The sequence below is a fragment of the Pan paniscus genome, chromosome 6 (genome assembly GCF_029289425.2).
Source record: "Pan paniscus chromosome 6, NHGRI_mPanPan1-v2.0_pri, whole genome shotgun sequence".
In the NCBI taxonomy this organism is placed as follows: domain Eukaryota; kingdom Metazoa; phylum Chordata; class Mammalia; order Primates; family Hominidae; genus Pan; species Pan paniscus.
This window is the reverse complement of record NC_073255.2, coordinates 176177521-176193871: the sequence shown is the minus strand read 5'-3', so window position 1 is coordinate 176193871 and position 16351 is coordinate 176177521. Positions and strand designations below refer to the sequence as shown.

Sequence of the window (16351 nt, the reverse complement as noted above, 5' to 3'; positions counted from 1 at the left end):
GAAGTTTGAGACCAGCCTGGCCAATATGGCGAAACCCCATCTCTACTAAAAATACAAAAATTAGCTACTCAAGAGGCTGAGGCAGGAAAATCACTTGAACCCAGGAGGCAGAGGTTGTGGTGAGTGGAGATGGCGCCACTGCACTCCAGCCTGGGGGACAGATTGAGACCCTGGTCTCCAAAAAAAAAAAGAGAGAGAGAGACTGGGCACTGGACCACATCAAAACACCTCTCTTTACCTCGTATTATCCATTTGATCCTGAGAAATTCACTTAAACTCTCTGACCTTCCAACCTGGAGTGCAGTGGCACAATCATAGCTCACTGCGGCCTTGAATTCCTAGGCTTAAGTGATCTTCCCACTTTAGTCTCCTCACTAGCTAGAAGTACATGCGCATGCCACACCAAGTTAATTTTTTTTTGAGATGGGATCTTGCTATGTTGTCCAGGCTGGTAACTCCTGGCCTCAAGTGATCCTGCCTGCGCCAGCTGAACTTCTGTTTTCTCAAGTACTTCAGGATTGCTGTTCAGATCAAGTAAGATGTTTATAAAAGCACTCTGAAGGCAGGCTGTCAACCTACCTATTTTTGCATATTGATTGCAATGGGATATAAGCTCAATGAGGGAGGAACATAGTCTTTCTTGATCATTGTAACAGCCCCAATCAGATAACACGGTCCACCACATAATAGGTACTCAATATTTTGTTACATAATATGATATAATATTATATTACAGCTCAATATTTGTTCAATGAATAACTTATTTCCTTGGCTCCTAACTTTACCTACTTCTAATGCTTCCATTTTCAAGCAAATTCACAAGAGAGGGCTATCTTTATTAAATATCAGTATGTATGAGGAGGTTTCTATGACAAGTGAAGATAATTTACACAGAAGACAAATAATAGAGGGAAAGAGCCAGAGCACATGCTTCAAGAGGAGAATACAGTATTTCCTATCGGGAAAATAAAGAGGAACAACTTAACTGGAACGAGAAGATTTCTACTAGAAGATAAAGGAAAATGATGGGGGGAAAAGGGGATGTAGGATTATACTGGCCCACAGGCCACTAGTTTACAGCCTCTGACTAGATTGTGAAAGAGTCTGAAAATGAGTCAAAAAAATGCAGAATTTATTCTGTAGGCAAAGAAGAATGCTTGACTACTCAGGCAGAAATATGACACAATAAAATCCATGTTTCAGAACCATTAACACTAGATGGATTGACCAGAAGAAAGAGACAAAGGGCAAGAAAAGATATTACAAGAACCTAGGAATAAAGCCACTGGGGTCAAATTAGAAGAGAAAAAAGAAAGGAGGTGACAGAGGTAAACCAGAGTGCCAGAGAATTTAAAAAAAAAAAAAATCATTTAAAAAATGTGAAGTGTCTCTGGAATAATGAATCCCATCACACCTTCTTACAAATATGGAAATCAAGACTCAGACAGATCAATATTTGCCTAAGATCATAAGCTAATGGCAGCAGAGTAAAAATCTCAACAGGTCTTTAATATAGCTCAATATTCTTTCAATAACACAATAACTTTCAACCTACAGGTATTAGCTAAATGGAAATTAAGTGTGGAAAGAAAAAAGTCAGGAGTCTCCTCAGGGTTTCAAGTATTTCAAACATGAGAAAACAATGATGCCACCAAGAGAACTGACTAAATCAAATGGGAAAACTGATCTATGAGGGAAAATGTCTTGTTCTGGACAAGATGATTTTGATGTAATAACAGGAAATCTAAGTAGCAGCATCTAGTATGATACAGATATATGACTACATTCACTACAGGCTTTCTTTATCCAAGTTTTCCAGGATGAAAGTTCTACATATTCCTCCCCATAGTTACAGCTCAAGCATTTTTCCAGAAGACGCTCTAACGAATTATACAAGAACACGGAGTCTGACCCCCATGTTAACAAGTATACCTTAGACATGAGTATAGGGTGAAGAGAAATGGGGCACATTGTGCATACGTAACGCTGCTGCTTTTTTACCACTTCCCAATTTCTTAACTGCCTCTTCCCACTTGTATATGTTCCACCTCCAAATCTATTTTTCCCAAAGTAAAGATAAATCATATTTTTCTACCTTTTTGTAATTTTTTTAAGAACATAGGAAATATTTTTATAACCATTTCTGACCCTAGATATGCAAAGAAAACTAGAAAAAGTTAAAACAAGAGGTCTTATCACACAAAGACTATGGTGTACTATCTAACTGGAAAGAGAGAGAGAATGAGAATATATACACAAATGAGATAAATTTTTTTTCAATAGTACAGAAAGCAGGTGCTATACCGGGGTTCAGAGGCTAAATTATTACAGGGTAAGGCAATCACATATAGTAAGCCAGATAGGATTTAAATTTGTAGAGAGGAGAAAGAATATTGCAGGCAGAGGAAAAGAGTGTAAACAAAAATGAGAAGCATGCAAGGGAAAGAAAGGAGTGAGACGACAATAAGTAAATCAGTTTGGTCAAACGAGAGAACCAGGCCAGACATGGTGGCTCACGCCTACAATCCCAACACTTTGTGAGGCCATAGCAGGAGGATCACTTGAGGCCAGGAGTTTCAGGCTTCAGTGAGCTATAATGACACTACTGCACTTCAGTCCTGCATGACACAGCAAGATTCTGTCTCCAAAAAAAAAAAAAGGAAAAGAAAAAACAACTTATACGATTTATTCATTCAGGGGAGAAGTAGCCTGGGTAAGTATTTTAGATTTTTCAGTACAGGTATAAACAATACAGAACCACCACAAGTTTTGCGTAGGAACAAAACGGCAAGTTGATTCCCACTCAGAAATGACTACCTTCTTCTCCACATTCGATCTCAAATGTCACTTCATCGAAAATTTTCTCCATTTGTTTCTTTTGTTTCCATCAGGAAACAAGAGCTCTCGTATAAAAAATAAATAAATAAAATAAAAATTTTCAGCCAGGCGCAGTGGCTCACACCTGTAATCCCAGCACTTTGGAAGGCCAAGGTGAGCAGGAGTTCAAGACCAGCCTGGCCAACATGGTAAAATCGTGTCTCTACTGAAAATACGAAAAAATAGCCAGGCGTGGTGGCAGGCGCCTGCAGTCCCAGCTACTCGGGAGGCTGAGGCAGGAGAATGGCGTGAACCTGGGAGGCGGAGCTTGCAGTGAGCCGAGATCGCGCCACTGCACTCCAGCTTTACAAGTCATATTATCTGAGTAAAATCAACACATATCTTTATTTTTGATGCTGCAAGCCAAAAAAGTTTATGAGACCATGTATTCTCAAAATGCTCTGGCCGGGCACGGTTGCTCACGCCTGTAATCCCAGCACTTTGGGAGGCTGAGGCAGGTAGATCACCTGAGGCCAGGAGTTCAAAACCAGCCTGGCCAACATGGTGAAACCCTGTCTCTACTACAAATACAAAAAATTAGCCGGGCATGGTGGCACGTGCCTGTAATCCAGCTACTTGAAAGGATGAGGCAGGAGAATCGCTTGAACCCAGAAGGAGGAGGCTGCAGTGAGCTAAAATCAAGCCATTGCACTCCAGCCTGGGGAACAAGAGCAAAACTCTGTCTCAAAAAAAAGCTCTAATCCTTTAATCCTATATAGGTTAAAGTAAAACACTAATGAGCTTTTAGAAGTTCCCTTAATGAGTAAGAATCAGCTAGAAAGCATTTAGGTCTTGCCTAAAGGTTGAACTCATCACATGTTAAAAAATATTTCCAGTGGCCGGGCGTGGTGGCTCATGCCTGTAATCCCAGCACTTTGGGAGGCCGAGGTGGGCAGATCATGAGGTCAGGAGATCGAGACCATCCTGGCTAACATGGTGAAACCCCGTCTCTACTAAAAGTACGAAAAAAAAAAATTAGCCAGGTGTGGTGGCAGGCACCTGTAGTCCCAGCTACTAGGGAGGCTGAGCCAGGAGAATGGTGTGAACCCGGGAGGCGGAGCTTGCAGTAAGCCAAGATGACACCACTGCACTCCAGCCTGGACGACAGAGTGAGACTCCATCTCAAAAAAAAAAAAAAAAAAAAAAAAAAATATTTCCAGTGACAGAGAAAAATATTTCCAGTGACAGAGATTTTGTAATTCTTAGTAAATGTGCTTGATGTTTGTGGTTAATCGCCTGTATAAAGAATATTTTTAGGCTGGGCACAGTGGCTCAGGCCTGTAATCCCAGCACTTTGAGAGGTCAAGGCAGGTGGATTACTTGAGGCCAGGAGTTAAGACCAGCTTAGCCAACATGGTGAAACCCCATCTCTACTAAAAATACAAAAATTAGCCAGGCGTGGTGGTGGGTGCCTGTAATCCCAGCTACTCGGAAGGCTGAGGCATGAGAATCACTGGAACTTGGGAGGTGGAGGCTGCAGTGAGCCAAGATTGTGCCATTGCACTCCAGCCTGGGAGACACATCAAGACTCTGGTCTCAAAAAAAAAAAATTATTGTTTTCAAGTTTTCATTTCTTACTATTGTGTTCAATGAATTACATCCTCCAAATGATGCATTTATAACTCCATATTCCCTTTTTCAACAAATAGTTGCAGAGAACACACTTGTTTCCTTAGAAGTGTTAAAATACAGTTGATAAAACTACTTATCTCTAAAAAACATCTGGAGGGTCCAGGAAATACTAAGAGAATAATTCCTGATCCTTAGGTAATAAGCATTTACTGAGACTCATTGTACAAAGAAATCAATATGACACTGAAATATATTAACCAGTACTAGACTATGAAAAACAATCTGCTTCAATGACTTCCAGACCTCCTACTTTGTTTGGGAATAACTGGTTTTTACTACTTTCTTTAATTTCAAGAGTCATCTTACAGCTGGGTACAGTTGTTCACCTCCATATCCCAGCATGTTTGAGAGGCCCAGGCGTGAGGATCCCTCGAGGCCAGGAGTTTGAGAAGAGCCTGGACAGCATGGCGAGAGTCTCTCTCTACAGAAATTTTAAAATTAGCTGGGAATGGTGGCATGAGCCTGCAGTCCTTGCTACTTGGGAGGCTGAGGCAGGAGGATCACTTGAGCCCTGGAGTTCAAGACTGCACTGGCTACGATTATACCACTGCACTCCAGCCTGGGTGCCAGAGTGAGAACCTGTTTCTTTAAAAAAAAAAAAAAAAAAAAAAAGTAATCCTAACTGACAGATTCAAGACTTTTGAAGATGTCCTTCAAAAAAAAGCTGCAGGGGGAATATACGTGATTATAAATAAAATACAGTAGGCTGTGTGTAAAATATTTCCTGAAGCTAGCTGATGGGTGCATGAAAATTCATTAAATAAACATCAACACTACAGTCCGCCATACCCGTATGAACGTATATCTGTACTTATTAATACAAGTAATACACAAAAGTGCTGACAACCCTCAACTAGAAACAAACACTAAACCAGAATAAGATATTACTATACATGGTTTATGGGTCACCATGGGGAAAAAAATTACCTACCTCCATAAGCCTGAATTGTGTTATTTTAAATAGTATATAAAATGAATGATCTAAGATTATTCAAAATAGAGCCAGATATGGTGGTGTGCATCTGCAGTAGTCCCAGCTACTTAGGAGGCTGAGTTGGACGGATCAACTGAGCCCAGGAGTTCAAGGCTGTATTGCACCATGATTGCTCCTACAAATAGCCACTGCACTCCAGCCTGGACAACATAGTGAGACCCCCAACTCTTAAAAAAAATTATTATTCAAAATGACAGAAAAGGATTATTTCCAAAGGGCGTGAGTACCCCGTTTACTATTTTTGAGTATTCTTGTTCCTATTTGCCAAAAATGCTTTAAACGATTAAAGCCTTGGTTTTTAAGGTTTAATAGTAAAATTTTAATTATTCACTGGCAATCTTTTAAAGCACTGTTAACTTCCTGGGCACCAAATGCATTTTTTATTTAGGCAGTCTCTAGAAATAGTTGAGAATATATATTTTTGTAATAGACTGAGAGAAATAAAATACAGCAAATCTGCTTAAAATAAGAACATACTTCAAACCTAAATTTGGAAATTAGCTGGGCATGGTTGTGCAAGCCTGTAATGCCAGCTACTCGGGAGGCTGAGGCAGGAGAATCGGTTGAACCCGAGAGGCAGAGGTTGCAGTGAGCCACGATCACGCCACTGCACTCCAGCCTGGAGTATATATGAAATATATATACATTTGACTAAATATCAAGCCAATAATCAGGGTTAATACCAAAAACATCAGATCTCCACATCCAGAGCTCTTCAAATTTTAATCTTAGTTAAATAATACTTAAACCCTTAAATAATACCAAGGCAGCCCAAAATAAACCATTTATGGGAAAAGAGTTAAACAATTTACAGACTGATTTTTCATACTTGCACAGGTAACCACTGGTGTCATATTTTGATAAGAAATCCAGACCAGGGCCAGGCAAGGTGGCTCACGCCTGTAATCCCAGCACTTTGGGAGGCGCCAAGGTGGGTGGGTCACTTGAGATCAGGAGTTCGAAACCAGCCTGGCCAACATGGTAAAATCCTGTCTCTACTAAAAATACAAAAAATAATAATAATAATAATTAGCCAGGCATGGTAGCGGGCACCTGTAGTCCCAGCTACTCGGGAGGCTGAGGCAGGAGAATCACCTGAACCCAAGAGGCGGAGGTTGCAGTGAGCCGAGATCACACCACTGCACTCCAGCCTAGGCGAAAGAGCAATACTCCGTCACAAAAAAAAAGAAAAAAGAAAAAAAAAAAGACATCAAGGCCGGGCGCAGTGGCTTTCATCTGTAATCCCAGCACTTTGGAAGGCCGAGGTGGGCGGATCACCTGAGGTGAGGAGTTCAAGACCAGCCTGGCTAACATGGTGAAACCCCGTTTCTACCAAAAATACAAGCAATTAGCCAGGCATGGTGGCGTGCAGCACCTCTAATCCCAGCTACTAGGGAGGCTGAGGCAGGAGAATTGCTTGAGCCCGGGAGGCAGAGGTTGAAGTGAGCCGAGATCGCGCCATTACACTCCAGCTTGGGCAACAAGAGCAAAACTCCATCTCAAAAAATAAATAAATAAATAAATCCAATAAAGCCAAGATACTCTCCAGCTCCGTATCTATTAAGTGGTAACCCTTTTGCCATTAATGAGTGTTAATTTTTGAAATTCAAAGTTAGTTTTTGAAATAATTTATGTAGCATTCTACTTTTGGGTGGACTGATTATTCATTTGATACAATAAATGGACCCTGTTCTAGACTGCTTCAGATACAGCAGTAAACAATACAATGTCCCCGCCTTTATGAACTTACATTCTAGTGGCTGGTTGAGAAAATTTTGTGCAGGTCTACTTCTCAGCACTTATTCTGGATTTCCATATTTTCATGGCTTTTACATATGTACTATCAAAGATACTTCAGGGCCAGGCGTGGTGGATCATGCCTGTAATCCCGGCACTTTGGGAGGCCGAGGTGGGTGGATCTGAGGTCAGGAGTTTGAGACCAGCCTGGCCAACCAACATGGTGACATCCCATCTCTACTAAAAATACAAAAATGCCGGGCGCGGCGGCTCACGCCTGTAATCCCAGCACTTTGGGAGGCCGAGATGGGCGATCACCTGAGGTCAGGAGTTCAAGACCAGCCTGACCAACTGGAGAAACCCCGTCTCTACTAAAAATACAAAAAAAATTAGCCAGGTGTGGTGGCGCATGCCTGTAATCCCAGCTACTTGGGAGGCTGAGGTGGGAGAATTGCTTGAATCTGGGAGGCAGAGGTTGCGGTGAGCCGAGATCGTGCCACTGCACTCCATCCTGGGCAACAAGAGCAAAACTCCGTCTCAAAAAAATAAATAAATAAAATAAAAATAAAAATACAAAAATTAGCCAGGCATGGTGGCATGCGCCTGTAATCCCACCTACTTGGAAGGGTGAGGCAGGAGAATTGCTTATGCCTAGGAAGCAGAGGTTGCAGTGAGCTGAGGTGACACCAGTGCACTCCAGCCTGGGCAACAAAGGGAGACTCCTCCAAAAAAAAAAAGATACTTCAGCAGTTTTTAAAGTTTGGGTTTGTATGTACCCACATAACTGATTTTTAGATCAGGCTTTAAAAGAGAGTCAGGGAAGCAATAAGAAAAAGGAGTTTCAAATCATAAAAGGTGCACCTGGGATAAAACCCAGAACCTACTGGGGCAACATAAAATTCAGTCAGAATATCTGACAACCAATAATCCCATCTAATCACTTCAAATAAGCAGATAAATTTTTACTTTAATTACTGTAGGTTGGGCATGGTGCCAAATTCCTGTAATCCCAGCACTTTGAGAGGCCTAGGCTGGTGGATCCCTAGAGCCCAGGAGTGTGAGACCAGCCAGGACAACATGGTGGAAGTGAAACTTCGTCTCTACAAAAAAACACAAAAATAAGCCGGCTGTGGCTGCGCGTGGCTGTTGTTCTAGCTACTTGGGAGACTAGCAGGAAAATCACTCGAACTCAGGAGGGAGAGGTTGCAGTGAGCTAAGATAGCACCACTGCACTCCAGCCTGGGTGACAGGGAGAGACTGTCTCAAAAAATAAATAAATAAATAAATAAAGACTGTGACAATATCAAAGTCCCCAATAATATTGACTACGACAATATCAAAGTCCCTAACCCTATCTGTAAGTATTTTTCAAGATTGTTTCTTTTTGGGAGGCTTAGGCAGGCAGATCACTTGAGGTCAAGAGTTTGAGACCAGCCTGGGCAACATGGTAAAACCCAATCTCTATTAAAAATACAAAAACTAGCTGGGGGCAGTGGCTCACACCTGTAATCCCAGCACTTTGGGAGGCCGAGGTAGGCGGGTCACGAGGTCAGGAGATTGAGACCACCCTGGCCAACATGGTGAAACTCCATCTCTACTAAAATAAAAAAATACAAAAAATTAGCCAGGCCTGGTGGCGCACCTGTAGTCCCAGCTGCTCGGGAGGCTGAGGCAAGGGAATCGCTTGAACCTGGGAGGCTGAGGTTGCAGTGAGCCGAGACCGTGCCACTGCACTCCAGCCTGGTGTCAGAGCAAGAATCCGACTCAAAAAAAAAAAAAAATTAGGCCAGGCGCAGTGGCTCATGCCTGTAATCCCAGCACTCTCAGAGGGTGAGGCGGGCAGATCACCTGAGGTCAGCAGTTCGAGACCAGCCTGACCAACAAGGCAAAACCCCGTCTCTACTAAAAATACAAAATTAGGCAGGCATGGTGGCGTGTGTCTGTAATCTCAGCTACTTGGGAGGCTGGGGTAGGAAAATCACTTGAACCCGGGAGTGGGAGGTTGCAGTGAGCCGAGATCAAACCATTGCACTCCAGCCTGGGCAACAGAGCAAGACTCTGTCTCAAAAAAAGAAAAAAAAAATTAGCCGAGCCTAGTGGCGCACATTTGTAATCCCAGCTACTCGGGAGGCTGAGGCGGGAGACTTGCTTGATCCCAGGAGGCAGAGGTTGCAGTGAGCTGAGATGGCACCACTGCACTCCAGCCTGGGCAAGAGTGTGACCCTGTCTCAATGAAATAAAATAAAATAAAATAAAATAAAAAATAAAATTAAAATAAAATAAAATAAAATATGTAAAATTCGAGTTGAAATAGAACGAACTAGCCTACTCCTAAATCCTTAGTGCATGAGCTGCCTCCAAGGATGTTTCAGAAACATGTGAAAGTCACTGTCCTGGATAACTGAATTACCTAAAAAACTAACAAAAAATTGTTTTAAGTATTTCTAGATTTAAGATTCCTAAATGGTATAGAATACTGTGGTTTTTTTTATTGAGACATTTAACAGCACAATTTCTCTAAGCCTTAGTTTTTCTGAACTGTAAAATGATGACTTTACACTAGAAGATATGAGGGTCTATCAACAGTAAAGTTACGCTATGATGAGGGCTATCATAAAATTAGTGGTGCTGATTTCTGAATTTTGAACACACATACTATGAGAGTATACATTTGCCATGTCCTAAGATCTTAATTTCAAGTTTCTGTTAACATCTTTGCTTTATATTTAAAGTCTACTATAAATTATTAGTCATGTATCTTTTTTCCAGATCACTAGGAACTAGATGGAAATATTTTTTAAAGCATGTCAATTTCTTTATCTTTCCTCAGGGAAGATACGTACCAGAAGAAATGTGTTGAGGAAAAAAATGACAGCTTGGTTTAGGTTTTTTTGTTTTGCCTAAATCTGAAAGGGCATACTGCCTACAGTGAATTTAGCAGAGAGAAAGTGGGCCAAAATGAGGGAAAGAGAGAGACTACAATATGAAAATATTCTAGAAGAATAGAAAAATAATCCAAGCTTCTTATTTTATTATTATTTTTTTAAACGGTGTCTCGCTCTTTTGCTCAGGCTGGAGTGCAGTGGCACAATCTCAGCTCACTGCAACCTCCACCTCCGGGGTTTGAGCGATTCTCCTGCCTCAGCCTCCCGAGCAGCTGGAATCACAGGCACCCGCCACCATGCCCGGCTACTTTTTTTGTATTTTTAGCAGAGACAGGGTTTCAACATGTTGGCCAGGCTGGTCTCGAACTCCTGACCTCGGATGATCCCCCATCCCGCCTCGGCCTCCCAAAGTGCTGGGATTATAGGCATGAGCCACTGAGCCCAGCCGCAAGCTTTTGAAGTATAGTAACTTTCTGAGATAAAGAAAATATTCATATTTCTTATAAAAATCATTAAACGTATAATTATTTTGATCCTCTGTTCTGTTTTACCTCCTCTGATTAATTTATTAATTTATTTTGAGACAGAGTCTTGCTCTGTCACCCAGACTGGAGTGCAGTGGTGTGATCTCGGCTCACTGCAACCTTTACCTCCAGGGTTCAAGTATTTCTCCTGCCTCAGCTTCCCGAGTAGCTGGGATTACAGGTGCGGGCCACCACACCCGGCTAATTTTTTGTATTTTCAGTAGAGATGGGGTTTCACCATGTTGGTTGGCCAGGCTGGTCTCAAACTCCTGACCTCAAGTGATCGGCCTCCCAAACTGCTGGGATTACAGGCATGAACCACCACGCCCAGCCCTGATTAATTTATTATTTTAAGAATTAGTTATGCCAGACCAGGCACAGTGGCTCAGGCCTATCATCCCAGCACTTTAGGAGGCCGAGGCAGGCAGATCACCTGAGGTCAGGAGTTCAAAACCAGCCTGGCCAACAAGATGAAACCCTGTCTGTACTAAAAATGCAAAAATTAGCTGGGTGTAGTGGTGCATGCCTGTAATCCCAGCTACTCGGGAGGCTGAGGCAGAATCACTTGAACCTGGAGGCGGAGGTTGCAGTGAGCCGAGATCATGCCACTGCACTCCGCCTGGGCCAACAGAGCGAGTATCTGTCTCAAAAAAAAAAAAAAGCATTAGTTATACTAGAATAATGAAAGGTAAAATGTTGTAAGTGCATTTTCATGAAACTCAATTGCAAAAAATTCCAAACTAACTTGTCAATTATGAAGAGAATATTTAGAAATCACACTCTCCATCTCTAAGTGCTTGATATAAAGTTCCAACCTCTTTATAATGAAGAGAAAAAAAAAAAAAAGGCAGGAAATGCATTTCTGGATACTTTTTTCCTTTGTGACAGTCTTACTATGTTGTCCCGGCTACCTTTGAAATCCTGAGTTCAGGCAACCTTCCCACCTCAGCCTCCAAAGTAGCTGGGGCTATAAGTATGTACAACCATGCCTGGCTTTTCTGTATTCTTTTTCTAAATAACCTAAAATACTGGTAAATCATATTCTGCTGCAAGTGACAGATCTTAGGCACACCTAATCACATCTGTAATTCCAGCACTTTGGGAGGCTGAGGTGAACAGATCAAGAGGTCAAGAGTTCAAGACCAGCCCGACCAACATGGTGAAACCCCATCTCTACTAAAAATACAAACTAAAGGGCAACCTTTAGTCATACAATCTTTAGGTACACGACAAAGAAAAAGCATCATAAAATCAACAGTTAAGGCCAGGCACAGTGGCTCCTGCCTGTAGTCCTAGTGCTTTGGAAGGCTGAAGTAGGAGGATTACTTGAGTTGTGAACCTTTCAGAATTTAAGCAGTTTTGAGGACCACGTAAAGGACGTTGTGAGACTCCAAAAGTGTCATACAATGGTGTCCTTAAGGACCTGAAAAACTTAACAGTTCACCCTATGTACAAATAGCTTATAATTACAGAGCTATGGCTTCTTAGCAGTCAATTCCTAAAGAACAAATGCTTTTTGGGACAGAGTGTGATAGTTTACACCTCTTTATGTTCAAGATGCCTATTTCTTTTCTGATGTTAAATGAAGAATGAAAAACACTTAATTGTAGCTGTTGATTTTTCTTTTTTCTTTTTTTTGAGGCAGGGTCTCACTCTGTTGCCCAGCGTAGAGTACACTGGTGTGATCACAGCTCACTTGAAGTCTTGAATTCCTGAGCTCAAGCATTCCTCCTGTCTTAGCCTCCCAGGCAGTTAGGACTTCAGGAAATACCACCATGCCAGGCTAATTTTTTTTTTAATTCTTTTTGTAGAGATGGGGTTTTACTATGTTGACCAGGCTAGTCTCAAACTCCTGGCCTCAAGTGGTTTTGTTAATGTTGTTCTCAAAATTTATCTCAAGTAGTAATTTAGCCATTAAATAAAAATTAAAAGTAAATTTTTTAAATTAAAGTTAAATTTTATACAATATTAAACATGGAGAATCACAGTATACTACAGACAATGATAGATTTCATAGATTTCAGATGCAGCATAGCACATGGTATAAAATAATTACGAAAATGTTAGAAAGTAGATAAAGGAGTTTATTATGGCCAGGTGCAGTGGTTCACGCTTGTAATCCCAGTACTTTGGGAGGCTGAGGCAGGAGGATCACTTGAAGCCAGGAGTTTGAGACAAGCCTGGGTAACATGGTGAGACCTAGTCTCTACAAAAAATACAAAAATTAGCCGAGCATGGTGGTGTGTGCCTGTAGCTCCACCTACTCGGGAGGTTGAGGTGGGAGAAACTCTTGAGCCCGGGAGGTGGAGGCTGCAGTGGGCAGTGTTCACAGCCTGGCTGACAGAGCAAGACTCTTGTCTCCAAAAAAAAAAAAAAAAAAAAAAGCCAGGCGCGGTAGCTCACGCCTGTAATTCCAGCACTTTGGGAGGCTGAGGTGGACAAATCAAGAGGTCAGGAGTTCAAGACCAGCCTGACCGACATGGTGAAACCCCGTCTCTACTAAAAATACAAAAATTAGGGCCGGGCACGGTGGCTCATGCCTGTAATCCCAGTACTTTGGGAGGCCAAGGCGGGTGGATCACGAGGTCAGAAGTTCGAGACCAGCCTGGCCAACATGACGAAACTTCATCTCTACTAAAAATACAAAAATTAGTTGGGCATGGTGGTGGGCACCTGTAATCCCAGCTAGTTGGGAGGCTGAGGCAGGAGAATCGCTTGAACCCAGGAGGCAGAGGCTGCAATAAGCCAAGATCATGCCACCGCACTCCAGCTTGGGTGACAAGAAGAGCAAGACTCCGTCTCAAAATAAATAAATAAATAAAAATAAACACACAAAAATTAGCCGGGCATGGTGGCACGCGCCTGTGATTCCAGCTACACTGGAGGCTGAGGCAGGAGAATCGCTTGAAGCCAGGCAGTGGAGGTAGCAGTGAGCTGAGATTGTGCCACTGCACACCAAGCCTGGGTGACAGAGCAAGACTCTGTATCAGAAAAAATAAATAAATAAATAAAGAGTTTAGAGTTTATTATATTTATTATCTGTCACAGTCCTTCCAAATTCCTGTGCTCAGAAACTGGATTTCTTGCCTTGTAGTATTATACTTTAAAATAAACTTAGGCTCTTTTTTCCCATTAACATAATATAGTTTCAACTGTCTTTCCTCCTGGAAAAAGTCAAAGGTGTTTCCTGTTGCATATGCCTTGATACATATCTCTTTGGGGCATGTCCTTAATTTTAACTCTTCCTATCAAAGAAGAAACCACTCATTTGGCTGAGAAACTCATTGCTTCTGAAAAGGCAAGTCAGAAATCTTTCTTCATTTCAGTCATTTCTGGCAAATGAGAACTAAAGCCAGCTCGAGGTTTAGCCCCTACTAGCTCCCCACCAGCATCAGATGCAGCTATGAAGGGAAGCTACTTGTAATCATTTCAACCAAATCCAAAATTCAGAGAATCAAATTCTCTGTTCCACATTCCAACAGGTCCATCATCATGCAGTTTATCTTCCAAATTAAAACGATGATACTCTAAGATCAACATCTCTGCAGACATAGAATCTAAATTGAGCTTTACATTATTAGCAGGAGCAATATTTTAAGTGACAATACTCCCAAATTAAGCTGTGTGGATATAAGTATTTACTAATATATTTCCCCACTGATTCCACAAATGTGTACAAATCTTAACAAAAATGTATACCGTACTAGATAAAAGTCTACTCTGTTTAACAGTAAAAGGAACTTTAAAAATAAATTATTTTATTTCTGAACTAAAAGTACAAATGCTATATAACTACTTCTGTATTCCAAATAAAACATGCTTTTAAAAAACTGCTCTGAAGAATGGAAAAAATTATAAAACAAAACGTATCAACCACTTTTGTGAGGAAACCCATTACTGAAGATTTAAGTAATCATCCTGAATAAACAAACAATAAAGGATGCAAATCTCCCCTCACAAGTCAATTCTTTTGACACAGAATTAAGACTTTATCAAGTAGTTCATTACTGCAGCATATCAGTAATCAAACAATACATTTAGTAAATACATACAGTTCCAGAAAGGACATCATGAGGACAACAGTTGAGAAGGTGACTCTTGCATACTCTGTCATCACTGAATTTGATTCGTTGACGAGTTGTATCTCCTGTAATATAGAAGAGTTAATAACATTCAAGGTTAGACAACTGGAAAGTATTTTCTGAGAGCCCTACTATTACTAGCTTTTTATGTGTGGCTATATACACACATTATAAATCAGCTCAAGAGGGATTAGTTTTTATATACATCCTATAGAAAAACTATTTTAGACAACATGCAGTTGCAGTAAGTGTACTGCATACATAATTCAAATAGTCAAAGTGAGAAAGCAATGCATTCTGTTAAATAGAGTACTTCAGAAAAGCATAGGATTTTAGAGCAGGAATGGACTTTAAAGATTATCGAGTCCAACTCCTTCATATTGCAGATGAGAAAACTGAGGCCCCGAGAGGTTAAGCAACTTGCAGACCCACTAAGAGAGTTTATACTGGTATACAATGTTCCCTTCTTGACACTAAGCATTGATATATTTTTATTTACAGTAATTGAAAAACATAAAAAATAATCTTGCAAACATTGCATACACACTGCGAATCCCCACTGAACCCCAGACGCCATTTCTTCCACTATTTTGTTCCAGCTGAAGTGTCTCCCTTTTGCTGCTGGGAGGAGTTAGAGAGGGTAGAATAACGCGTTTAAGAGCGTACAAACCTGGAAGAAGGACTTACACACCAGTCAAACAAAGGCACATTGCCTAATGAAACGTTAACTTTAATGCGTCCAAAGGTTCCATACCTCCAAGTTTTATGTAGTCTGAGCTTTTTTATACTGCCAAACTGGGTGTATTTAAATTCATTCTGTCTTCATATAACACAATACACCTACCTCCTAAGCAACAGAAGCATCCAACCTGCTTATCAAATATGGCTATCTACTCAAAACGTTAAAGAATCTAAGAAAAAGAAAGGTAACTAGCTCCAATAACAAAATATAGATGTTAGTTAAAATTTTTTTGCTTAGAATCTCTTTGGAAAAACAAAAGAAAAAACTCATTAGGATGTTTCCTCTTTCTATATAGAATGATAAGCCCTAAGAAATGTAGGTGTTTTATTTTAGCCTTAAACTGATATATTATCGATGAATGAAAACCTACTGGTGAATTACTGAAGCAAGAACTATTGGTGCCAAAAGAGATATAAATACCTCTGTACTTCACATGATATGCCTGGAGCACTCCAAAAACTTTCGTGTAGGATGTGATTCAATCACTTAGTTTCTGTATTTTCACATGTAAATAACAAAAAAGATTAAAACTTTACCCCTTCATATGGTCATATACTAAAGAGCTTAACTTAAATTCAACTAAACACTATCATTTTTAGATGGGGTAAGATTTTGTTCAAATTGTTTTAACATGGTTAAAGATATTTTTAAAACATTCTAATTTGCAACCAGGGTATATAAAATTTTAACAACAGTAATTTATAGTTAAAATGATAGCTTCAGAGCAGTTCAACAATAGGTTTTCTAGAAGCTCGTCTCTAGTAGGTTATTTTTGACACAATTTGGAATATTCAGTTTAGTGTTTACGCCTGCTACTATAATAAAAGTTATTTTGATGGTCCTTTTTCCTTTTAAACACAACTGCTTTTGTTCCACAT

At 40.6% G+C, this 16351-nt stretch overlaps 1 protein-coding gene across 7 annotated transcripts in view; it reads right to left on the bottom strand.

Moving 5' to 3' along the window:
- LUC7L2 (LUC7 like 2, pre-mRNA splicing factor) overlaps window positions 1–16351 on the bottom strand; it is a 66275-nt gene that overhangs the window by 32672 nt on the left and 17252 nt on the right. For 6 of the 7 annotated variants that reach the window (XM_008965967.4, XM_055115444.2, XM_063606120.1 and 3 more), the window contains one exon: window positions 14702–14796. In XM_008965967.4, the coding sequence (XP_008964215.1) occupies window positions 14702–14796 (95 nt within the window). Of the gene's footprint in view, window positions 1–14701; window positions 14797–15274; window positions 16340–16351 lie in introns of those variants that run through there. The other variant, XM_063606119.1, reaches the window with a different exon arrangement.